General features: G+C 40.2%; 1 protein-coding gene across 2 annotated transcripts in view; it reads right to left on the bottom strand.

Moving 5' to 3' along the window:
- Nucleotides 1–27,310, bottom strand: part of CDH17 (cadherin 17) — an 89,037-nt gene that overhangs the window by 52,696 nt on the left and 9,031 nt on the right. For both annotated transcript variants that reach the window (XM_013996607.2, XM_001927101.4), the window contains exons 2-5: nucleotides 18,070–18,140; nucleotides 12,268–12,366; nucleotides 1,356–1,490; nucleotides 338–476 (exon numbers count right to left, since the gene is read on the bottom strand). In XM_013996607.2, coding sequence (XP_013852061.1) covers nucleotides 338–476; nucleotides 1,356–1,490; nucleotides 12,268–12,366; nucleotides 18,070–18,120 — 424 coding nt within the window. In that variant the 5' untranslated portion in view covers nucleotides 18,121–18,140. The remainder of the gene's footprint in view (nucleotides 1–337; nucleotides 477–1,355; nucleotides 1,491–12,267; nucleotides 12,367–18,069; nucleotides 18,141–27,310) is intronic.

Below are 27,310 nucleotides of genomic sequence, written 5' to 3'. Positions count from 1 at the left end.
GATTTTGCCCCCCTCCCGGGGATGTTCAGCAATGCCTGAAGATACTTTTGCTATTGTGACTTGGAGGGGAAATGTGATTACTGGCACCTGGTGCGTCGATATGAGGGACACTGCCTAACACCTTATAATGCATAGAACAGTCCCTAATTAAAAAAAAAAAAAAGAATTATCAGGCCCAAGATGTCAACAGTGCCAAGGTTGAGAAATTGTGCCCTAGAATGGTGGGGATAATAAAACAACTCCCAGGGGACTACTGCGAAATTTAAATAAGATAGTAAGAGCTTAATGAATGACAGCTACCGATGTTAGCCGCATAAATTTGCCCCTTGCCTGTTACCTGGGCGAGAATTCTGCCTGACTGAGCCTTGATAGTTTGTCTGGAGAAACGTAGGCCGATTGTCATTGATGTCCTTCACCTCTATGGTGATGGGGACTGGGCCCTCCACTGTGTTGCCATGAGCATCCAGGGCTGAGACCTGATGTCGAAAGGAAAGGGAAACCGCTTTGGTGAGTCTGGACTTCATATCACACACCCAAAAGTCACTTGAAGGGAATTAGAACCCAAATAACAAATAACCTGGTGACCACAGGGGAGAAAGACACCCATAAAAGCCCAGATTGGGAGCTGCTCAAATAGAAGCCCTATCAGTTAAACCAAGATAATCATGACTGTGTTTCCAGCAGTGGAGTGTGCTGGACACTGGACATGCTTTTTTTTCTAAATAGTTGGAATGAATGAAATAAGAAAACTTTGACCCTTGAGGATATGGAAATGCCATGTCCTGTTACAGAAGCATTTTAGTGGTCGCCTGCAAAGCCAACAGTAAAAGTTACCAACAGAAAGCTTTCGGCTTGCTCTTTTTTCCTGCAATTAGTTCTCTACCATTCCTATGTATTCAGATACAAACCATGAAAACTAAGGAAGGAGGATCTCTTTAGTCAGTCTCTGACTTTAGTCATTGGTTACCTCTGCTTCTTGCAAGGCCCACAGGAGCTCCAGTCTAGCACTGATGCTGCCTTCTTTGTGGGTCCAGAGCTCAGGCAGATACCAGCGAAACATTAGAGAAGTATTGACTTGGTTTTGATCCAGGTGCCTTACTATGGCCACACTCAGGCCTTGTTAATATAAATTGGGTTACTCTGGTCAAAAAGCCTAAAAATGAGACGAGGGTACATTTGCTACATCCCTCTCTAGCTGGTTAAAAAAAAAATAAGAGAATGAAAGGACAAATGAAGTTTGCAAAGCATGCTGAAACAGGGTTCCATGCCAGGGATAAAGATGCCAGTGATCCTTCCAGGACGAAGGGTGCTCAGAGAGGTTGGCGTTAAGTGTCCTTCATCAGGTCTTAGTTCACCTGGAGTTTGTGAACCGCTCTTGTTTCCCGGTCCAGGGCTTTGTTGTGATATAGAAGTCCATCTGGTTGTATCTGAAATATGCCATCTGTCTCCCCAGTTAGTACAAAAGTCACAGCAGGAGGATCGGCCTTAAACTGGGGAAAAGTAAAAATTAGATTAGGTTGTAGAATTTGTAATAAGTCACCAATTTCAGGTAATGTTTTCATTTGCACAATCACTAAAATAAGAAGTTTTAAGCTTTTAAAGTGATACATTCTAAAAGTTTGCTTGAACACTAATTATTTAACACTCAAAATATACATTTCCCTCAAGAAAAAATATATGACATAATTCAATACATTGACAAAAGCTAAATGATACTTTAAATTACATGAGATTTTTCTGGGACTATCTGAAAGGTATAAAACTACTAGCCTCTAAGAAACATTAAGAAGGATAGCTTTACTTTACGATTAAAAAAAAAAAAGACATCATTTAGTACTTCTAAAAATTGTGGCAATGATTAAGAGACATTTTAATATTAAGGAAAATAATTTGAAAGTGGCTTTAAATGACAAGATTCTATATGACAATCTCACTTTTTCAGAAGTGATGAAAATATCAATGACTATATATGGGATAGCTATAGTAATTTTAAGACCAGAAGAAGAGAAAATTCACATAAAATAAAGCAGAAATAAAAGTTGTTCAACTCATTAATAATTTTAATGTTATATGTATTTACAAATTAAAAATCGTTAACAGCCAATGTTATAAAGGACATAAATAAACATATATATTATTGATGAAAATATAAATTAGCATAATCCTTTTGGAAATAACTTGAAACATAAAATGTTTTCAGCCTTTGAGAGCAAACAATACTAAACAGAACTTATCCTGAGGAAATATCTTTGAAACAATGAACTGCATGCTTGTGCTATAGTAATCTTATTTATAATACTGGTAAAGTTGAAAACTCCTCAATGGTCAAAAAGAAAGGTAATGAATTACATAACACATAAAATTGATAGAATTTTAAGCATTAAAATATCCATTCTATAAATTACAAAGCAGCAAAAGAAACAACAATATGATATAAAGTACCAAGAGGAGAATATAAGAGTAAATCTAGACTATGATTGTTACAGTACCAAAAGTATTCATGTCAGTGGGCAAGAAATGGAATTAAAAAAAAACAGTTAATGTGTTAAATGGGTAAGATTGTGGGTGGAGGTTTTTTTTTTTTTGAGTGTTTGCTTGTTGATATTATATTGTTTATATAATAAATGGAAGTATTATTACTTTGCACTTTAAATAAAAAGCCCAGACATCAGTGGAAAGGTAGAGTAAGGATTCACAAAAATCTTTCCCTCAGAGTTCCACTTGTGGCTCAGCAGGTTAAGAACACAACATAGTGTCTGAGAGGATGCAGACTCATTCCATACCCTTGCACGGTGGGTTAAGAATCCAGCATTGCCACAAGCTGTGGTGTAGGTTACAGGTGCAGCTCAGATCCCATGTTGGTGTGGCTGTAGTATAGACCGCAGGTGCAGCTCTAATTGATCCGTAGCCTGGGAACTTCCATATGCCACAGGAGCAGCACCTCCACCCCCCCCAAAAAAAACACTTTCCCTCCGTAAAATTCATGAAGAACTGGCAAGAATTGTAAATACCAACTTTTTCAGAACCTTGGAAGTTAATCAAATGCTTGAAAAGTCCAAGGAATGTTTAAGAAAATCCCTGTGTTCTGCAATAACCTATATGGGAATGGATATGTGTACATGCATGGGCTGAATCACTTTGCTATATAGCAGAAATTAACACAACATTGTAAATCAACTATACCTCAATAAAATTAAATTTAAAATAAAAAGAAAATTGCTGACTATCAGTAAGAACCAAGCTTTGTGGTTACTTTGACTTGCCCTAATTCCATCATCCTTTCTCAAGATATACAGTGCCATTGAGAATGAACCGCCTCACAACCATGGTACAATGAAGAAGACAGAAGGGATGTGGAGTTTCCCAGAAGTTCCATCCCCAAAGAACTGTTATTATCTAACCTGTCTGCAAGCTCCCTAGAAACACCTGCTCATGTAGATTGTCTTTATTTGACCCGACTCAAATCTCACTCACTGCAACAATTTTTTTCCCTTGGGAATTAAAAATAATCATCAGCAAATGCTTAACACTGCAGCTACCTGAGGCAGTGATAATAGTTGATGCGAACAAGAAGCAAACCAAAAAAATTTAAAAGGTAAATCTGGAGAATGAGGTGTCCCTGGACACGTGGGTGGGGGGGGCAGGAATCAAAAACCTCCGGTATATTTCTGGGAGTCTAAAAGCCATGTTCATAAGTAGGGCTCTGCACATGTCCAGGAAAGACCTTAGATGGCCCTAATCTCTCACCTCTGACTAACCTTGAGGCTCTGTGCAAGGAGGAAGTAAAGGCTAAGGCACAAATGTAAACTGTTTGCCACATCCTTGAAGGTGTGCCCAACATACACACAGAATCTACTGGCAAAGGCTGGTAAGACCCATACATAAAAAAAAAAAAAAGAAAAAAAATAGCAGTCAATAGAAACTGCTCCTGAGGAAACCCAGATGTTAGATTTACTAGATAAGACTTTAAATTATCCTTTTTAAACAGATTAACTAACTAAAGTAAAGGAAACTTTAAGAACAATTGTATGAGAAAAATATCTCACCAAATAGAGGATATAAATAAAAATATAGAAATTATTTTAAAGAAATAGAAATTCTAGAGTTGACAAGCATAATAACTGAAATGAAAAATTCATTACAAAGGGCCCAACAGTAAACCTGAGCTAGCAGAAGAAAGAATTTATGAACTTGATAACAGATCAGTTGAGATTATCACCCTTGAAAAAAATTAAAAAGAAATATTAATAGAACCCTGGAGACCAATGGAGCATTGACAAACAAACACAGGCATAATGGGAGTCATAGAAGGAAAGGAAAGAGTGAAAGGGGCAGAAAGATTATTTGAAGAAAGACTAACCAAAAGGTTCACAAATTTGAGAAAAACATTAATCTATGTGTCCAAGAAGTTCAATAAACTCAAAACACAGTAAGCAAAGAGATCCAAACTTGGGCACATCATAATCAAACACAAAACAAATGAAAAGAGAATCTTGAAAGTGCAGGGATCCTCAATAAACTGAACAGCTCATTTCTCATGGAGTCCAGAAGACAGTGAAATGACATGTTCAGAGCACTGAAAGAAAAAGATTGCTGGAGTTCCCGTTGTGGCTCAGTGGTTAACGAAGCTGACTAGGAACCATGAGGTTGTGGGTTTGATCCCTGGCCTTGCTCAGTGGGTTGAGGATCCAGCGTTGCCATGAGCCGTGGTGTAGGTTGCAGACACAGCTCAGATCCTGCGCTGCTGTGGCTCTGGTGTAGGCCAGTGGCTACAGCTCCGATTCGACCCCTAGCCTGGGAACCTCCATCTGCCGCAGGAGCTGCCCAAGAAATGGCAAAAAAAAAAAAAAAAAAAAAAAAAAAAAAAAAAAAGACTGCCAACTAAGAATTGTGTAGCCAACAAAACTATTCTTCAAAATGAAGGTGAAATTAAGCTATCAGGATAAACAGACTTTAAGACAAAAACTGTTACTAGAGACAAAAAAAAAAAGGACATTCTATAATGATACAAGGGTAAATCCATCAAGAAACTACAATGGTTTTAAATATACATGTACCTTCAAATAGATGGCAAAACACATGAAGACAAAAACTGAAAAAATTTAAAATATACAATTGAATAATAATAGTTGGTGACTTCAAAACTTCACTTCCAGTTATGGATATAACGAGTAGAAGATCAGCAAGGAAATACAAAATTGAACAACACTATAAACCTACCAGAAGCTAATAGACTTCTACGGAACACTCTGATCATCAAAAGTCTTGACACATCACATTCTTCTGAAATGTACATGAAACATTCTCTAGGTCATATCGCATGATAGATCAAAAAACAAGGCTCGATAAATTTTAAAGCATTAAAATCATACAAAATATGTTCTCTGATCACAATGGAATGAAATTAAAAACCAAGAACTGCAATAAATTTGGGAAATGACAAAGATATGGATATAACAACATAATCTAATAACCAATAGGTCAAAGGGGAAATTGGAATATACTTTGAGATGAATGAAATTGAAAACACAGCATACCAAACCTAATGGGATGTAGTTTAAACAGTATATGTAGGGATATCTATAGCTGTAAATGCCTACAAAAGAAGAAAATCTCAAATCAGTAATCTACTTTTAGAAACTAGAAAAAGATGAATAAACTAACCCAAAGCAAGCAGAAGGAAATAAAGATTAGAGTGGAAATTAATGAAATGGAGAATACAAAAGCAAAGGAGAAAATCAACAAAACCAAAAATATTTTTTTGTAAAGATCAACAAAATTGACATATTTTCAACTAGACTTACCAAGGAAAGAAAGAGAGACAAAACTCAAATAACTGAAGTGAGGAATGTAAAAAAGGACATCACTACCAAACCTTGCAGAGATAAAAAGACTAAATAGAATACACAATTGTTTCCCCACAAATTCAACAACCTAGATGAAATGGATAAATTCTTAGACAAAAACTACCAAAATTGACCAAAGAATAAATAGAAAATCTGAATAAGACTATAATAAGTAAAGAGATTAAATTAGTAATCCAAAAAAAAAAAAATCCCACAAAAGAAAACCCAGAATCAGATAACTTCACTGGTGAATTCTAATTAACAAGTAAGGAAGGATTAACACCAAACCTTCACAAAATGCCTCCCAACTTATTCTATGAGGGCAGTTTCAACCTCATAAGCAAATCAGAAAAAAATAACACAATATAACTACAGACCAATATCTCATAAATATAGATGCAAAAGTCTTCAACAAAATACTAGCAAGCTGAATCCAGCCACATATAAAAAGGAATTATATGTCAGGACCAAGTGAAATTTGTCCCAGCATACAAGGCTTGTTCAACATACGAAAATCAATTTAATTTACTACCTCATTTTAATGGATTAAAGAGAAAACCAGATATTTCTCAATAGAGGCAGAAAGATCATTTTACAAAATCCAACATCTTTTCATGATTTAAAAAAATGCAGTAAACTATATAGAAGGTAACTTCCTAATCTGATAAAAGGCATCTAAGAAAAACCCACAGCTAACATTATACTTAAGGGTAAAAGACTGAAATCTTTCCCCATATGATCAGGAACAAGAAAATGATGCCCAATCTTGTCATTTCCGTATAACATTGTACTTTAGATCCTAGACAACAGAAGGAAATAAAAGTCATCCAGATTGGAAAGAAAAAACTATCTCTATTCACAAATGATATGATTCTTTAAGATATGGAAAATCCTAAAGAATCTAATATTTTTCTTTTACCGCTGATACGCCCAGTAAGGTTGAAGGATAAAAGATGGATATACAAAAATCAATTGTATTTCTATACACTAGTAAAGGAGAAATCTGAAAATAATGAAAACAATTCCATTTACAATAGAATCAAAAAGAATAGCATACATGAGGATAAATTTAACCAAAGAAACAAGAAATTTGAAAACTGAAAAATATAAAACATTGCTGAAGGAAATTAAAGCTCTAAACAAATGGAAAAACATCCCATGTCCAAAAATTGAAAATTGTAGAGTTCCCGTCATGGCACAGCAGAAACGAATCTGACTAGGAACTACGAGGTTGTGGGTTTGATCTCTGGCCTTGCTCAGTAGGTTTAGGATCTGGCATTGCTGTGAGCTATGGTGTAGGTCGAAACATGGCTCGGATCTGATGTTGCTGTGTCTGTGGTGAAGGCCGGCAGCTGTAGCTACAATTGGACTCCTAGCCTGGAAACCTCCATATGTTGCAGGTACAGCCCTAAAAAGCAAAAAAAAGAAAAAAGAAAAGAAAATTGTTAAGATAGTAATATTCCCCAATGGAGATAGTGATTCAACAAAATCCCTATCAAAATTACTTTTGTCTTGTTTTGTCTTATTTGTAGAATTGACAGACTGATCCTAAAATTTATAGGGAAATGCAAGAGACCCAGAATAGCCAAAACAATCTGGAAAATTTATTGCAAATCTACAGTATTCTAGAGAGTGTGGTGCTGGTATAAGGATAGACATATAGATCAATGGAATTGAAGCAGGTTACAGGAATAAACTTCAGTATTTATAGTCAATTAATTTCTGACAAAGGTGCTAAGACAATTTAAAGTGTTTTCAACAAATGGTGCTAGATGTCCACATGCAAAAGAATAAAGTTAGACCCCCTACCTCACGCCATACGCAAAAATTAACTAAAAATAGATAAAAGGCATAAATGTAAGAGCTAAAACTATAAAACTTTAAGAAGAAAACATAGGCAATAAATTTTGGTCACATCGAGGCAATAGTTTTTTAGACATGATATCAAAAGCACAAACAAAAAAGAAAACAAATTGAATTTCACCAAAATTAAAAGCCTTTCTGTTTCAAGTGACACAATCAAGAAAATGAAAGATAAGCTACAGAAGGGGAGAAAATATTTGCAAATCATGTGTCTGATAAGGAGAATACATAAAGACCTCTGGAGTTCCCGTCATGGCACAGTGGTTAACGAATCCGACTAGGAACTCTGAGGTGGCGGGTTCGATCCCTGGCCTTGCTCAGTGGGTTAACGATCCGGCATTGCCGTGAGGTGTGGTGTAGGTTGCAGATGTGGCTCGGATCCCGCGTTGCTGTGGCTCTGGTGTAGGCCAGTGGCTACAGCTCCGAATAGACCCCCAGCCTGGGAACCTCCATATGCCGTGGGTGCGGCCCTAGAAAAGGCAAAAAAAAAAAAAAAAAAAAAAAGAGGTCTTAACAGCAAAAACGCAAATATGCCAATTAAAAATAGGCAAAGAATTTGAATATTTTTCCAAAAATATATACCAATATCCAATAAGCACATGAAAAGACTTTAACATTAGGGAAATGCAAATCAAAGCCCCAAAGAAATACCACTTTACCTCCATTAGAATAGCTACAATAAAAAAAAACATAACAACAGGCATTGGCAAAGATGCAGAGAAATCAGAAATCTCATATGGTGCTGGTAGGAGTGTAAAATGGCTCAGTTGTTTAGCAGACCAGTTTGGCAATTCTTCAAAAAGGTAAACATTGAATTAACTATGACCCAGAAATTTCACTCCTAGGCATATATCCAAGAGAATTGCTTTTTAGAGCCGCACCCATGGCATATGGAGGTTCCCAGGCCAGAGGTCTAATCAGAGCTATAGCTGCCGGCCTTCACCAGAGCCACAGCAACATGGGATCTGAGCTGCATCTGTAGCTTACACCACAGCTCACGGCAACACAGGATCCTTAACCCACTGAGCAGGCCAGGGATCAAACCCGCCACCTCATAGTTCCTGGTAGGATTCATTAACCACTGAGCCACGATAGGAACTATCCAAGAGAATTGGAAACATATGTCCTTACAAAAAAATTGTCATTGAATGGCCATAATAGCATTATTGATACAACCATAAATTGTCCATCAAATGATAAATGGATACGCAACTGTTGTTATTCATGCAGTGGAATATGATTCAGTCATAAAAAGACACGAAGTACTATACCTGCCATAATATGGATGAACCTTGAAAACATTATGCCGCACTCACTGTAACCAATCCCAGCAGGTGTGACTTCTTTCCTCACACTGATCCTACCCATCTCCTTCTCTCCATTCCCCCTTCATACTTTCTTTTTTTTTTTTTTTATTTTCCCACTGTACAGCAAGGGGGTCAGGTTATCCTTACATGTATACATTACAATTACAGTTTTTCTCCCACCCTTTCTTCTGTTGCAACATGAGTATCTAGACATAGTTCTCAATGCTATTCAGCAGGATCTCCTTGTAAATCTATTCTAAGTTGTGTCTGATAAGCCCAAGCTCCCGATCCCTCCCATTCCCTCCCCCTCCCATCAGGCAACCACAAGTCTCTTCTCCAAGTCCATGATTTTCTTTTCAATGGAATACTACTCAGACATAAAAAAGGATGACATAATGCCATTTGCAGCAACATGGATGGAACTAGAGAATCTCATACTGAGTGAAATGAACCAGAAAGACAAAGACAAATACCATATGATATCACTTATAACTGGAATCTAATATCCAGCACAAATGAACATCTCCTCAGAAAAGAAAATCATGGCCTTCATACTTTCTTAATCCAGGCCTCCATCACTTCCCACTGGTCTATGGCAAATCACTATTTGACATTTCCCAAGAGCCGTCCCACCTCGAGGCTCATGCCTTCATCATATGCTCTAAGTGATCACAGAGTAGGTCTGAACAAGCACAGTCTAATTCCCTCACACCTTCTTTGACTCTCCCATGGTGCCCTGCAGCTTACCACAGGTTAAAGAGCCAGTCCAGACCCCACCACAACCCCACTCCCTGACCTTGGCAGCCTCACCTTTGACTGCACACCATCTCCCACCCTAAACTTCATTTCCTTGCTAAATGCACACCCCCATGCTTTTTCCCATGCAATATTCAGGGCCTGCTCTCTGTCTGTGAGCACCTTTTCAATGTTAAATACTCAGTTTAGGGGTCAATGAAACTTTTTCTGTTCACCCACTACCATCCTCATTTAAAATGATGAGCCTTTCTCCACGTGCAGTTGGTCCCCTCTGCATCCCACCAGACTCCAATCAGAACCCTTCACTGCATGCCTGCTTACTTGTTAGTCTCCTTCTATGATTCCACGAGCTTGCTGGATGGGGTTGGGCCCATCTTGTGTCCCCAGTACCCAGCATAGCACCTTGTAACAGCAGGCGCTTCATACAGAGTAAATAAAAGAAGATGAATGTTCTTACCAGCTCATGGAGCATAGAAATACACAAATGATCAATATTCTGTAATAACCTATATGGGAACTGAATCTGAAAAAGAGTGCATATGTGTATATGTATAATGGAATCGCTTTGCTGTACACCTGAAACTAACACAGCATCATAAATCAACTATACCCCAATAGAAAATAAAAATTATATTGACAAAAAAGACGCAAATGAAAAGAAATTTTTGCCATGATCATGGCAATGCCAGATCCAAGCCACATCTAAGCCCTACGACACAGCTTGTGGTAACACTAGATCCTTAATCCACTGAGCGAGGCCAGGGATCAAACCCACATCCTCATGGATACTAGTCAGATTCTTAACCTGCTGAGCCACAACAGGAACACCAAAAAAAATTTTTAAAGGTACATGAGAAATCTATAACTAAGTGCACCCTGGCAAGGCAGAGAAAGTTAGTAAACAAGCACATTATCTCTGGTGTAGGCCCTCACCATAGACTCCCAATCAGTTCCCTGCACCCTCTCCAGTTTCCTACCCACCCCACCTCTCCAGTTTGTAGCCCTGAATGGAAACTTGATTCAGGCACATTGTTTTGGGGAGGAAATCTAAGAGCCTCAGGAGTCAGGGCCCTTCTGATGTCTGCAGCTTCCTCACCCACCTTCTTCTCCAGGCTCTCTGCTCCCCAAGCAGCCTGGCCTTCTGCCAGGACTCCCTGGATGGCCTGCCCTCTCCTAGCACAGGGCTCTGCCTTTGCTGGAATGCTCCTCTCTCGCTATCAGATTCCAGTTCTCTAAGCATTTGCTCCTCCCTCAGTGCCTGACTTCCCCTTGGAGAAGTCAAGGCCTCTAGAACAAGGAGGCGGACAGGGTTACAGGTCCATCCCCACCAGCTCCTACGATGGGGCCCTTTGCACTCACCTAGGGCCAAATGAGAGAAGGTGGGATGAGACAGCTTTCAGTCTCTCCTCTGTGGATGGGAGCTGTCCAACAAAGCAAATGCTTGGCAGTTCACAGAAGGCATCCACCTTAAGTGGTAGTTTAGTAACCCTCTGCTTGTGTTGTATAAAAGGAGGGAAGGTTAGTAACCCTCCGCTCCCCCCCCAGTGCATGGGGTCGGGGATCATGGGCAGCCCCAGACCCCAGGCTTATCAACGCATCCTCAACCACTCCAAGGCCAGGCCGGCTTCCCCAGGGGATTTCTGGTCAATGCAGGAGTATGTTTTTCTCCCTCTCCCTGTCACATTTCTAGAATTACTTACTTCAGTGCCCTTTACAACTGAAGTCTCTTGCCCCCACCCTCACCCTTACAGTCCACACCTCAATCTGATGCTTTTCTCAGTTAACTAGTTAAACAGGATGATGCTTCCCAGTGTGCCTAGACCAACCCATAGGTGAGGGCTCACAGGTAGGTTCAGGGGAGGTGACGGGGAAGGCAGGCCATTCCAGCACTATTCCAGAAAACCCGCATCTTCAAATGTTTCAGACAGCCAGTTCGTTGAACAAGCTCAGATGGCCATCCCACTCCAGAGACTGGTTCCCTTCCCATCCTGGGGGAGAGAGGGAGCCCACAGGCACCCAGGTCCCCGCCCCAGGGATGGAGGACTGGCCCCAGACACCATGGAGGAAGAGTCCAAACAAGGATGTCGGGTAGAAGGTCTTCCAATACCGAGGTCACTCATCTTTGTGTTTAACTTAGCTTCTGAAATCATTCTCTTTTTTTTTTTCTTTCTTTCTTTTTTAGGGCCACATCCATGGCATATGGAAGTTCCCAGGCTAGGGGTTGAATTGGAGTTGCGGCTGCCAGCCTACACCACAGCCACAGCAACGTGGGATCCCCAACCCACTAAGCGAGGCCAGGGATTGAACCCACATCCTCATGGATCCGAGTCGGATTCATTTCCTCTGAGCCACGATGGGAACTCCCTGAAATCATTCTTGATAATGAGATCTGCTATGCCTCTGTTTTATTTCCGGGTGCACCGTAGATAAAGGAGTAAAAGTCCAGTCTGAGAGCCTGCAAAATCAAGATAACAGTGATCAAGAACAGCTATTACCTGGAATATGATTTGACTCGGTTCTTGACCTTCAAAAATAGAAAATGTCATGGGTTTCAGGGGTCCACTAAACTTTCCTTCTTGGCCGTATCCAGTTGTCTGTTTCAAAAAAGAAAGAAAGAAAAAGAAAATTTTCATCACCATTTACTATGAATGTATGTGTCACTTGCTGGTTTTATTATGGTTTCAGGATGGATACACAAAACCTCAGATTCTATCCTGGCTCAAAACAATGTGAAATCTAGTCCAAACAGGCTGGAAGGGGTCTAATATTTGTAGTGGCTCACTATGTCAAGATGGTTTGCTAAGAGCCTTGCATTGCTTTTCTCATTCAACCTTTCAAGCCATCACCCTGTGGGGAGAAATTAACATGCCCATGTTACAAATGAGGCTCACAGAGTTTAGCCACTTGCCCAGAATAAAATACACACACACTGGGCTCTAACTGAAGGAAAGCTCACGATCTTCTGACAATGCTTCTCTGCCCTTAACTTCTACATGGTTTTACACCAGCTTCTTAAAACCCCTTCCCTCTGCTCGCATTAGTGTGTAAGGAAATCCATGGCAGATTTCCTGCACCCTAGAAATCAGGCACCTCAAAGGCCACTGAAATTATAAGAGGGAAAATAAATAGATGCATTTAGTACAATGCTGGCTTGGCACATTGTTCCATGGTAAATGTTAGTCAAATCCGAATCCAAATTTGAACTGTAACTTTAAGAAAACTTGTTGTTTTAACATTTGACTAGCAATTTATACTCATGTAGAAAAAAATTTAAAGCAAAAGATGTTTTCTTCAAGCAGTAGCCCTACAACATTTCTAAAATCCAAAGACCCTGAACTTGACAGACAAGCAGCCACCCTCAACCCCTCCTCCCAGAGTAGGCCCAAGTCCAGGCTGGAAGGGCAACAAGTGGTGGCTGGAACAGTAAGAAGAGCTCACACTTGCTAAATTAATATATGCTGAGCTCTGTCCTAAGTACATTCAGTCCCGACTACAACTTAATGGGGTAAGTTATTATTGCTAGCTCCATTTCACAGGTGATGAGACTGAGGCACAGAGAGGCACAGGAAGTGGAAGAAGCAGGATTCCAACCTTCCACTCCAGATCCAGCCGTCTTAGCCACTACTCTGCACTACCCACCGGGGGAGCCAAAGTGGCCGATTCAACCTGGTGGGAAAGCTGGCAGCGGGGGCTGTGCAGGATGGTGATTCCCAGCACTCCTAGCCCAGAAGGATCGGAGCATTCAGCGACACATCCTCCCATCCCTTGTCTCCCATCATGACTGTGTCACCAAAGGCAGAGCGGAGCAGGTGGCATGCAGGAAGGGACAGCCAGCCAGACCCCACCATGGAGGGTGCCCTCTGGAACACAGGATCCAGCACCCAGACCTAATGCGGTTCTGCTCCCTCCCAAGTAGTTCTTCCTATTTGAGGTGGGGATCAGGGATGGGATAGGTTAGAATCAAAAGTATGATGTGGAAAGTTAATGGCTTGGGGAATGGAGAGGTAAAACCAAAGAAGTAAGAACTGGAGGGAAGAGAACGTTTTGTCCATTTCTTTATGGAGAGAGAGTGCACTCTTGCTCTACGAACACTGGGAAAACCCAAAAACAATTAGGTTGAAATGATAAGGAAAAGATCTTGTATTATATCCCTTGGTTCACTTATTCTTACGTTGATCTGGGTTGTCCAACAACAACGACAAAATTAACAAACAAGAACACAGAGGATTTTGGAACTTGGCCTCCTCTCCCTCAGAGTTGTGGTGGGCCCTTGGGTTGGCTGCCCACCCTCGGCCATTACCAAGCTCTCTTCCTTGGGAAGACAAGTGAGCTCTTTCCCAGACTCCCTTGCAGCTAGGAGGGTGGCCGCGTGACCCAGTTCTGGTTCAGGAAACAAGAGGTGAAGTCTGCTTGCGGGGTAGGGAGGGGCATGGTGCCCACCAAGCTTGTTTTTCCTGATGAAAGAAGACAGATGTATCTGGCATCGCCCTTCTTCCTTCCCTGCTATTCTTACTCAGACAATGGACCTCCTGTCTGTAGCTGTGGCAGCCATCACAAAACCATCTCAAATAATGGTAGAGCAAGGAGAAAGAAGCCCAAATCTCTGATAACATCAGAGAACTGCTAAACCTGCCCAGGACCGCCCACTGTAGGCATCTTGTTATCTGAGAAAAAAAAAAAAATAGCTCCTATTTACTGCAGACATTCTTCTAGAGTTGCTTGCAGCTAAAATCATTCTTTATTTTTTTGTTTTTTTGCTTTTTAGGGCACACCCATGGCATATGGAAGTTCCCAGGCTAGGGATCAAATCGAAGTTACAGCTGCCAGCCTATACCACAGCCACAGCAACTCAGGATCCAAGCCACGTCTGCAAACTACAACACAGCTCACGGCAATGTGGATCCCCGACCCACCGGGCAAGGTCATGGATCAAACCCACATCCTCATGGATGCTAGTTAGATTTGTTTCCACTGCACTGCAATGGGAACTCCCTAAAAGCATTCTTAATTGACACAATCATTTTATAGACTTCTAGCTCATCAGTTCCTTTCAAGGTGTGTCTTCCTCTGGGGACTCTTCTTCCCTTCCACTTCTTTCCACATCTTCTCCAGCTCCATCAGCTCCTCTGGAAGACGGGGCACAAGAAATGGGTACAAATGTCCAGTCACCACCCTGACTGGTACAGCATGAGGGCAGTGATTTTTCAAGGGCTACTGTTTCACAGCAACTCCCTTCATCAACTTCTTGCTCAGATCAGCAAGCAGTCCATCTTTCAGTTGATCATATCAGTGACAGCATCTCCAGGAAAACTACATTAGTCAGGCAGATCTCACAAACCTGCATTTTTTTCCTAGGTGGACAAGTTGGCTCATTTATCATACATATTTAAAATAAAAAAAAAAGGATAAGTCTCAGTTGCAAGGTTCAAAGTTGGGTTGGGCTCTCTTATCAGGGCAACAAATCTCTGCCATTAACCTGGCTATTTGAGCTATAAAGATTTCAAAATGCATGTGTGCATCATGAGTCATCCAGCCATACAGCCAGAACTAAGACAAATGCTGTGGTGGAAACTTGTGAAAAGATTTGGGGGAAAAAACACCATCTTGCACAAAGAGGTGAAAGGTAGAAAGAGAATGGAGCTGAGTTTTTTGAGTATTTCCTGGATGGCAGCTGTAGAACTAGACCCTTGGTACACATCATTTCTTCAGATCCTCCAGAGAACGTATCTCCAGAGAAGTCCCACAGCAGAGGCACAGATAATTGGTGCTGCAATGGGATGGTACCAGCTCTGTTTGACAACCAGACCCCAACTCTGCCATGTTGCTACACTGCCTTCCAGCCCAGCAAAGGCCACATGCAATTGCCAAATCTGCCTGCCTGGTAGCTCCCCTCAGTGTACTTTCCAGCAAGAGTTCTTTGCATGGATTATATACTATTTAGGCATCTGTATATGTATATAGTATTTATTCTTCTTCTTTCTAGAAGAAGCACAATCTCAGGCAAAACTCAAAAATAGTTGGCTTCTCATTGATTTCCTTGCTTCCCTACTCAACACTCTCTCCCAAACCCCGGATCACTTACTTACTCTTTCTCTGGTGCCCTTGTGATATACTCTTGCAGTGTTTTCCAACTCCTATGAGAACCAGTTCTCAGAAAAGAACAGGAGAGGCACTCATAGTATGGAATAAATGATGGGCAATCGTTTTAAATTGCTACCTCTACTGAATAAAGCCTTATGCCGGAGGAAAGAAGCTCCAGCTAAACTTCCAGTCTTCACAAAAGAGGAGTAGGTGGAGGCGGGAGAGAAATGGCTCCATCCCAACGCCCCTGAAGTCCCAGCACACAGATCGCAGCCTCCCTCCTTCACCCAAAGACAGCTGTGCATGCTGCTGTCTCATGGGCAAGGTGCTTGCTGCCAGCAGTGATTTGGGCAGTATTTCTTACTCCAGATAGAAACCCCACTGGGATGAGAGCATGGAAAGGGAAAACTTATTTTCACCCTTTATCTGGGAAGAAAAATGTGTGTCCCCTTCTTAAACAAGAAGCAAATGAGCCTGCTAATACCAAATTATCATGATGGAATCTTCCCCCCTCTTAGATCTCATTTGTTGTTTCCTCATATAAGTGCATAATTATGTATTTAATTTCACCCTTGTTCCTGGCACTGTGCTGTGTGCTGAGGCTGCAAAGATGACTAAAACCCCGTCCTCCTCATGGAGGACAGGGTACATATGAGTGTAGACTTCAAATATTTCAAATGTGGTCATAATAGGAGTTTCCATTGCAGCTCAGGGGGTTAAGAATCTGACTAGTATCCATGAGGACATGGGTTTGATCCCTGGCCTCACTCAGTGGGTTAAGGATCTGACATTGCTGTGGCTACGATGTAGGTTGGCAGCTGTAGCTCCAATTTGACTCCTTCCTGGGAACTTCCATATGCTGCACATTTGGCTCTAAAAAGCAAAAAAAAAAAAAAAAAAAAAAAAGTATTCATAATAAGAGCTAATATTTATCAAGTGCCTAAACTGTGCCAGTCACTGATTCAAGGGCTTTATTAATGCATTATCTCATTTAATTGTCGATAAGCGCTCTTATTAGACCCATTTCGCAGGGCAGAAAACTGAGGTTCCGCACTTAGTAACTCAGCCAAATTCCTATCATCAGTAAATGACAGTGCCAAGTTCAAACCTTGGCCTGACCTCACCACTATTCTATGATAATACTGACAGCAAAGGACATTTGAGAGGGCAGGAAGAGAAGTCAAGTGATGTTTGACCCAGTTGTAGTCCTAGCGACGTTTTGTGCCCTGTGAGGTCTGTGAGGTTGCATATTGCTCTTGAAGTTAGAATCACAGTTTCCCTCCACCAAGAGGAAATCTCTGGTGGGTTTACCAGTTTGGCTTTACTTCACTCTAGATATGTTGAACTGTGTAGGCTTCCAGCAGCTCTCTAGAACTTGAAATGCAATATGTTATATGTTGCTTTATGTTGTTATATGTTATATGTTCCCTGGAAGAAAGGAACCAAGATTAGCAGTGTGAGGATCTAGAAGATTCCTCCTAAGGGGAAAGCAAATGTTTCTCTGTAATCTTGCTTCATAATACAACAAATTGGCAAGTGATCCCCTTGTGGAAAGCCCCTTTAAGAGCCCCTTGAGGAAAGCCAAGATGGGTGTTCCTCTCTCCACCCCAGATCAAGGGCTGATCTCCCCACGTTCCCTCCAGCTCCGACTTCTAGAAGCCTCTAAGCTGATAGGGTTAGCTCAATAAGTGACCTAAGGACAAATTTGGCCAGAAAACTCCAAACCATATATGGGAAGAAAAGTACAGAAGCAGAGCAGGGTTGAAAATAGAGAAAATACTTTTCTTCATTTCAGTGGTAATTTCTCATGGTCAAAGTTTTTTTTTAAAAAAAGTCAAGATTAAGGGGCATAGATTAACCCTTGTATCAGTACATTTTTCTTTCCAGATTCCCTGAGCTGCATGCGAAGGTCTAAGGTTGATGGATATTTGAAAACCTTGCCTGTGAAGTGGCATCTGCTTTTAAGAGCTGAGGAGGAAGCACCTCCCTGGTTGAAGGTTAGACATATGACTTGTAGCCATCTCATCAAAAATAGCCCACTGGGAAGAAAAAAAAAAATAGCCCATTGGAGTAAACTATGTGTCCTTCGTACACAGTGAGTTAATTTTGATAGACTTTTTTTTTTAAGTGATGATAGCCATTGCTTCCTTGGCACAGGGTAGAAGGATGATGAGAAATATTGTGCTAAATAAACACAGAACATTCTCTTCTCTTACCAAGTAAAGTATCAGGAGACACAAGCAGTCCAGTCGGGCTTGCGTCGTCATGGTTTTCTTTATTCAAACTCCTGTGAATAAACCAGAGATAACTTATTTCCCAGGCTGTTAAAACCACGTCTTTCCAAGCAGAAAGGATCATTGGACGAAATTCAGGTATAAGCCTGGTATAACGGCATCCTCTGTGGAACAGCCTGGTCATCTAGAAGCTTAATGATACCTTATCCACAGCCATCACAAGTCAACATCCTGAAATGAACTTGTGGCAATTCCATTTCTTTAATAACTGCTTTACTTTATTATAGTCTTCTCCATTTAAGAGTCTTAAATGATTGGCAGTAAGTGTAATTTTCACTCATTATATGGATGATGGAGATAAGTTTTGGCCCATGCCAAAATAAGCAGATACTAAAATTTGAGTGGTTCTGTTTCAAAGCTGCAAATTTACGAGATTCTTCAAGCAGGAAAAACTCAAGAAGGTTCACAATCCTTCATTCAAACACCTCTCCACCTCTTTGCTCTTCAAAACCTTGTTGCTAACTATGCACTAAATCAGAGGGGAAAATGTACTTCTTATTACTCCAGAAGCAACCCAGTAAGAATACAAACTCTGGGAGTTCCGGGTGTGGCTCAGCAGTAATAACCTGACGAGTATCCATGAGGACGCAGGTTTGATCCCTGGCCTCGCTCAGTGGGTAAAGGATCTGGCGTTGCTGTGAGCTGTGGTGTTAAGTTGTAGATGTGGCTCAGATCCCATGCTGCTGTGGCTGTCGTGCAGGCTGGCAGCTGCAGCTCTGATTCAACCCCTAGCCTGGGAATTTCCATATGCTGTGGTGCAGCCCTAAAAAGACCAAAAAAAAAAAAAAAAAAAAAGAATCTAAATCTAAACTCTGCCCCTCTTCTCTTCTTCAACATTATTTTTCCCTTTTTCCTTGTGCCTTCATATTTCATAGAAATTATAACTTTTGCTCTAAGACACATCCCAACTGATTTTAAGAGCTGAGATAAATTTTCCACATGGCCTGTAAAGCAGGGCTGTTGCCTATCATAATATTGGACTCTAAAACAAAGCAAAAAGCCAAGGAAATGAAGAATGCAGTCACTTCATAAAAATTCCAATGATTTTATTGTCTCTAGAAATTATGGATGATCTTGGCATACTTCATCTTTTTCTTCATGTTTTAAAGTTTCTACATTAAACTTATATCACTAGATAATCCAAATAGATAAAATGTACAAAATTCTAGCCACTCTAAAAATTTAGACCCTGAAATTACTTAATTCCCTACTTTTGGATAGCTTATATTTGAACTTTGAAAAGATCAAAGTACTATCTCATTTTAGTGTCACAAATACCCTGGAAGATAAAGATAGAAATGAACATTGGAGTTCCCTGGTGGCTCGAGACGTTAAGGTTCTGGCCTTGTCCCTGCTGTGCCATTGGTTTTGATCCCTGGGAACTTCTGCATGCCACAGGTATGTCCAAAAAAAAAAAAAAAGAAATGAACATTTATTAAGCATCACCTATATGGTAAATTAGTAAAGGGGCCTTTACAAACAGAATGACAGAGGTACAAAAGGTAAACTCTGCGTCAGAGTCTGGATTGGAAACCCAGCTCTGCATTTCATTAGCTGTGTGGTCTCAGCTGTACTACTTAACTTCTCTGTGCCTCAGTTTCCTCAAAGGGAAAATACAGAGCAGTTGCTCAGTCATAAATATGTACTCTCAGGAGTATCCCACAGACGTAATGAGTTAGGAAATGTTATTCTTATTTTTTACATAAGGAAATTGAGGTTCAAAGTTAAGCCATTTGCTTAAAGCTATGAAGTGACATTTGCCTTGCTTCCAACCAGATCTGTCAGATGTCAAAGTCCAAAACCTCTTTCGATTCTTTTTGCTGTAACCCTATAGAGTGTGATAGCTAAAGAGACACAGAGGCAGGCATAGAGATATAGAGATATGCAAAATGTACATATTCTTCGTACTTGCTATAAATGAAGCCACTTGCTCTAAATGAAGTTATAAGTTAAACTTGCTTAAGCAACTTGTCCCAGGGATCTACTGCTGTTTTAAATAAAACCTGGGACTAAAACTCTCAGTGAGTTAGATCTGTAAATTCTGTGAATGTTTAGAAATGAGCTTTTGCAACAGAATCCATTTGGTCTCTGTGTCCAAACATCATTTTAGGATTGGCTCCTTCTCTTAAACACATACAAGACATTTTTTTGCTACTTTAGAATTCTTATGCGGTTTGGAAACACACAGAAACAAATGGCAATCCCAGGTTCTAGACGATTGCAATGTGAAATACATCTAAATGAATAAATCTGTATTCTTAAGTCTAACAAGTCTTTTTTTATTAGCAAAATGAACATGATCAGCCATCAATCAATATTTGCTTAGGAAAAGTAAAAGTAGAGACTATAATGACACATTTAGGATCTTTCTCCTCAAACCCCTCGGCACACCAGATCTTTCCAATACTTGTCCCAATTTGCTCTTCCAGCCTTATCTCCCACTCCCTCCCCACACCCAGTAATGCCTAGCACCCCATGGACTTTGCACCTAGCTTCCTTGTCTCCAGGCTTCGGCACTTGCTGTTCTCCCCACCCGGCATAGGGCCCCACCTGGAGTAAATGACAATTGCTATTTGCTGAATTAAGCCAGATTGAAATTATCCTTCTCACCTCCACTTTTATTCATTTCTTTCCATCTAGGACCATTCATTTATTTTAAAGTCGCCGAATTGTAAAAAGATTTATTATGTGCCAGATCCTGAGCTAGGAACTGGGATAACAAAATAAGGAGTACAGGGTCTGCTTTGTGGTGCTAGAACCTACTTCCTCTCTGATTTCCAGCTGGAAGCATCTTCCTTCTAAAGCCCCTCCGGCCTGTATTTTATTTTATTTTTTCATTGTTTATTTATATGCCTCTGTTTCTGCTTCTACTAGAAAACAAAATCCTTCCAGATGAGGCCTTACTTTTAAAAAAAATTTTTTTAATTGCTCACAGCTGCCATGGCTTGTATATATTAAGCTCTCAATAGATGTTGGTTAAAATCTAAAACATTTATGAATGTCTAACATTCATATCCTATGCTTTGTCCAATCTATAAGAGTGTTCAGAATAAACAGAAAATGTTTAAGGAAACTAATTTAAGATTGAAACATTTATTTTGATGCAAAACAATACATTTTTATTGTTGACGAAAGGATTATTTCTCTTTTAAATACACTAACAGATTTATGCTTAGTAAATAAGAACTGGTTGATATACATCACCTCTCCTTGAAGTGATTTTTTTTTAGCACTTTCAATCTTCCAAAGACATATAATTTGAATGATAGAAAAGCAAATAAAAATAAAATAAATGCCTCACTTTAGTCAAATGCTCACACAGGCCATGGTCTGGGGTGCTTTAATGGAACCTAAAAAGTAAAGTTAGCAATGCACTCATCCTTTATTTTGTCATTTACATTTAGTTTCATCCCTCACAGACGCATTTCCGGTGAGAAACGGAAGTAATTGTGTTCTGCTCCCATGCCTAGGGTCCCGTGATTTCTTTGTAGATGACTCTATCTCACGATGTGGTTATTAGTCTGTCTGGCTTGGATCCTGGCTCCTCCACTGACTCATGCCTACTCATTTGTAAAGCAAGGATAATAATATTACCTACCTTTGAGAGTTATGGGACTCGATAAGTTAATATTTCGAAGAGTGTTTGTCAAATAAAAATTCCTTCTGCCACCCAAGTTTGCTTAGTCAGAACTTTAAACACTGTCATACAGGACATCTGTCACAATTCCCAGCTTTCGATGGCCCTGGTCAGGAGGATAATCAAGAAGCAGACTTGACAGTGACATCCTCACAGTCAGTGAAGTGGAGAGGCAAAGCCTTTGTCTGAATGATTCAGGGCAAACTACGCCACTGCTAGGATTATGCCAGAAGAGAACTTCGGCCTCTCAAACAAGCCTTGTCTGTATTTCCTCTTTGCATGGACATAATTTCTCCAGTGAGTATCACATCCTGGATCATAATGATGCTGGAGGGAAACCATGTTTATAACTGAAATTGCCTAAAACCACCAAGCCATAGACACTTGATAGATTATTTCACAAACCCTACTTGGAAACAGATTGGAGTAGATTTCCAGATAATTCAGTGACATTATATCTGAACTACCTGAAATACTTGATCCAACCATCTGCTGGGAATTTTTGCTATTTGTCAGGGTTTCCCTCAGGTACAAAGACTAAATTCACATGGTTTCTATGGCAACTATCTGAGAGGCCGAGTACATCCTTAGCAACAAAGGTCAAAGGTTTGAAGGGGGGGGTTTAAAAAGCCACCACCGCTTGCTTTCACCGCGGATCATTTACAAATATGGAACCAGGGCTGTTGGCCTTGCTGCTTAGGGCTGATACCTTCATTGAATTTGACACAGCCCAGAAAACACGGAAAGTTCTCCATGATTGAATCTGTGTCCAGCCAGAATAACAACACAAAGGCAGCTCACCTGTACTGGAAGCCCTTTGTCTCAGCACATGATGAGATTTTTTTTTATATGAAGTATCTTATTGATTTTTCTTAAGAACCCTGTGAAACAGGTACTGTTAAAATTTGTCTCTTATAAATCAAAAATCAAAAGTTGAGAATCAAATTAAAGAAACTCTTGAAAAAAAAAAAAAAGGTTAAGAGTCAAAGCAGTTATAAGACTTGTCCAAGATCACATTGCCTGGCTCAGTTCACACCTAGGTGCTTATTCATATATTATTCCCCCTCTGAAAGCACAGATATTCTCACAAATAAGACATCTAGGATCACTTAATCTGTTACATATCTTTCCAAAACTTCCAAAGTTTGTTTGCTTTTTTCACTCCATGGCTGCTCTTCCTCTTCTGATGCTGACATGACTCCACCTTCCCAGAGGACTGTCAGCCTAGATTTAGCTCCTAGGGCACATCTATTTCTGTGTTGTACCATCTCTCCTTCTCATTTCCCCTCTGACCTTCACCTCAGGCATCTCTTACTTTTTAATCAAGCCAAGTGTTATGGGTTGAATAATGTCTGCCCCACACACAAAATTCATGTTGGAGTCCTAACTCTCAAGTACCAGAGAATGTCATCTGATTTGGAGCCGGGGTCTTTCCGGAGATACTGAAGGCAGAATGACGTCATAAGGGTAGGCCCTAATCCAATAGACTGGTGTCCTCATGGAAAGAGGAAATTTGGACACAGAGACACACACAGAGGAAAGACAGTATGAAGACATGTAGGGAAAGACGGCCCCTGTAAGCCAAGGGGAGAGGCTTCATACCAAACCTCATGGCCCTCAGAGAACCAACCCTGTAGACACCTTGATTTTGGACTTCCAGCCTCCAGAGCTGTGAAACAATAAATTTCTGTTGCTTAAGCCACTCTGGCTGTGGTGCTTTGTTAAAGCAGTCCTAGCAAACTAATATATCAAGGAACTCTAGTTTTAACTGACAAAGGTGCTGTCATCCCAGATAGAGGTGGCCTCCAATGAGGCTTTGTTCAGTTATATATGCAGTGCCCATGGCATCACAGAAAGTCTGCTCCAAGCTCCTGCTGGGCTCCAGTGCCTCCAAGAGGCATTTTTGGATACTCCTGTCATTTCCCCATTTATCTGAGTAAGGATAGGGAATTTCTAAGTCTCAGTTCTCAAAACCCACAAGTAAATCAATACACAATCATTGATTTTTCCCCCCACTTACAAAAAGCTAAGTGATAGGCAAAACCTAAAGAGAATCAGTCATCACTCATCTTTTTTGGTTTTTTTAAAAAAAAAACACATACACGTATTGGGAGTTCCCATTGTGGCTCAGTGGTAATGAACCCAGTTATTACCCATGAGGATGCAAGTTCAAATTCTGGCATTACTCAGTGGGTTAAGGATCCAGTGTTGCTATGGCTGTGGTGTAGGGTGGCAGTTGCAGCTTTGATTCAACCCCTAGCCTGGGAACTTCCCTTTGCAGCAGGTGTGGCTCTCAAAAGAAAAAAATATATATATTAAAGGCTTTGAAGTAAAATAATTCACCATGCTCTGAGGTTGAAACAAAGAAGGGACAGGAGGAGACAGCTGCAAAATTTGTTTCAACTATCATAGGTGATGTCGACAGGAAAGAATGTGACTAGAATTCATAAAACCCCCAGGACCAAACAGTGCCAAATATCTTGGGTGCCATTTAGTTCACCTCCGCATTGTATATTTCTAAGAGTGGCATAAATTACACAGCAAGCCAGATATGAATAAAGATCAGATTAAAAGCTTGCTCACATCATTGTTCATCAAGAAATGTTCAGCTCAATCATGCCCATCTTTGTGGTCTCACTCACAAATCCCTGATACCAATTACATCTCTTAAGGTTTAGGAAAAAACCACAGGAGGATCTGACCAATTTGCACTCATAGCAAATTAGGGATCCAATTAAAGTGGCCATTAATAAGCTAGAAACAAAGAGGGAGGAATAAAATCTGGGCTGCTGCCTTGCACTTCAGACTGACAAGGAATAAGAAAGGAAGGAAAGGAAGGGTGGATTGCCCCCTTCCCATCCAACACACACAGAAATGTCAGCACTTTCTTCTCTCACTAGACTATGCAATGAAAATATGCCAACCTTTCAGCATATGAAAGTCTGGATTTATGCATATGCAAAATTGGGGGTGATTATTTATTTAATCAATATGTTCACGGGCGAGGAAATAGGCTCATGGGAGGGGTAGATGGCTCCTCTTAAAATATTTTAAATTTATATTATTGATTTATATAATTGATATAATTGATTTATAATTAAATTTATATTTAATTTAAATTTATATAATTTATATAAATTATATAAATTTATATAGTTATTATATATTATTTATTTACATATATTTATTATATAAATACATATTTATATAAATTTATTAAATTTATATAATTGATTTATATACAAATTACTAGCATAATTATTAAAGAAAATAATCATGAGAAGACCCACCAGCACTTCCCCAGAGGGAGCAAGGGAAGGGGCAGCTAGAGTGAGAGGCCCACTCCTAGAAGTGGCTCAGGGTGCCCCAGCCCTGAGCGCCAGTGGTGTCCAGACTAGGTCAGAGGGAAGGGAGGCACCCACATGGGAACGCAGATGGCTACTCCACCATGATGCTTCTCTGACGTCTTAAGCCAGTTGCCAGTAAGGACGTTGGTGTTGTGTTCCCAGAAGTATGCAGGTTTACATCTCAGAAACCCTACAAGGGAGGCAGAGGGAGGACTTCCTTTCTCCACATCTAGCAGAACAACATCACAAGGGTCATTCCCGACCCAAAGAGGAGGCGAGAAATCACTATTTCTCAAAAAAAGTGGCTTCGTTATTTTTGACAAAGAGTTTCTTCAAGTGTTATACGTTTCTTTGTGTATTATAAAAGGTGCAGATGAGTGTCAGGATAATAAAATTACACAGTGTGGCCTTAGAAATTCAGTATGAGCTAGATCTAAATTAGGTCCACCCCATAGGGTTTAAATATGGAGATTTAAAACAAAGGGGAAAAGAGCTTATCTACAAAACAGAAACAAACTCACAGACATAGAGAACAGACCGATGGTTACCAAGGGGGAGGGAGGGGGAGAGAGACAAGTATTGGGAATTTGGAATTAGCAGTTGCAAACTGTTATGTATAGGATGGATAAACCACAAGATCCTACTGCACAGCAGAGGGAACTATATTCAATATTCTGTAGTAAACCATAATGGAAAATATGAAAAGTAATTGAGTCACTCTACTGTACAGCAGAAATTAACACAACATTGTAAGTCAACTATGCTTCAATAACATACTTAAAAAAAGAATTACTATAATACTAAGCTCATTTATAAGATGACCTTGAAGCAAGAATTCTAATGACAAAATTGTACAGTCATATTCAAGTACAGTAGCCTAACATTTTGATTTCTGTAATTAAGTCATAATAGACAGCTGGGATGGGCAAGAGAGGAAAGGGAAAATGAATTTAATTCTATCTTCATAAAGGTTACCATATCAGCATGAAATCACACTCAGGAGTTAGTTTTTTATAATTGAAACTTTTTTTTAAGCTAGCATTTAGTGAGCATTTACTAAGTTAAGTCTTTTGGACGACTTCCTTAAGTTTCATAATAATCCTACAAGGCAAGGCCTGTTGTCATCCTACAGGGCAGGAAACAGCTCAGTGAGGTGGAGGAAGGGCTGCCATTCTGACAGAGACCAAGCACAGAACAGTCCTTGTGAGGAAGATATCACATCTTTAGTTTAAGCATTCTTTTTTTTTTTTTTTTTTTCTTTTTAGGGCAGTACCTGTGTCATATGGAAGTTCCCAGGCTAGGGGTCGAATCGGAGCTGCAGCTGCCAGCCTACACCACAGCCACAGCAACATGGGATCTGAGCCCTATCTTTGAATGACACCACAGCTTTCACGGCAATGCCAGATTGTGAGCAGGGCCAGGGATCGAACCTGAATCCTCACAGATACTAGTTGAGTTCTTAACCCAATGAGCCACAATGGGAACCCTTAGACATTTTTTAAAGGCACAAATCTATCCTTTTGATTTCTCTTTGTCTCTTACTCAAAAACACAAGTCCTAATGTTTCTTAAAAAATTAAAATAAAAAGAAATCATTGATTCAGAATATCATGGATGAGAGAATTCAATTCAATCTTACAGAATATTTGAAGAGAAATTAAGTTTTCTTTGTGCCACATACACGATAGCCAAGGAGAGCTTGGTCTGTTACGTATTTTTTTATATTAGGTGAAAAACCCTCTTCAGTATGGTTAAAACCTCAACCATTGGGTGAATATCTGCTTTTGTTAAGTTCATATTTCTTGTTCCAAAGTAAACATTCTTGTTTGTTCTCACTAGTAACAAGGAGGTAGGTAGATATTTCCCCAAAGATCTTCAGTACTTCTTTCCTTGTTTAATTGATGAAGAGACCACAGAACAACGAGTCCCCTCTAACGTTGACACCAGGGATTTCTGAAGGAATACGCTCTTACATCAACAAATACATTTGGGTATTTCTGCCCATGTAAACCAGCAGTCACATGTGGGTCCTTGGGAAAAGGAGCACGCTGATACCCAGCTTTTCTTCTCAGGGTCATTTCTTTTCATTTGGAAGAAAAGTGGGAGCACAGGCTCCTTTTCAGAGCATTACTTTGACAATGGAACAGGAAGTAGAGTTGCTGCCAGGATATATTTTGCCT

Source organism: Sus scrofa, chromosome 4 (assembly GCF_000003025.6).
Source record: "Sus scrofa isolate TJ Tabasco breed Duroc chromosome 4, Sscrofa11.1, whole genome shotgun sequence".
NCBI lineage: Eukaryota > Metazoa > Chordata > Mammalia > Artiodactyla > Suidae > Sus > Sus scrofa.
The sequence above is the reverse complement of the archived record's forward strand: the minus strand, read 5'-3'. Positions and strand labels throughout refer to the sequence as shown.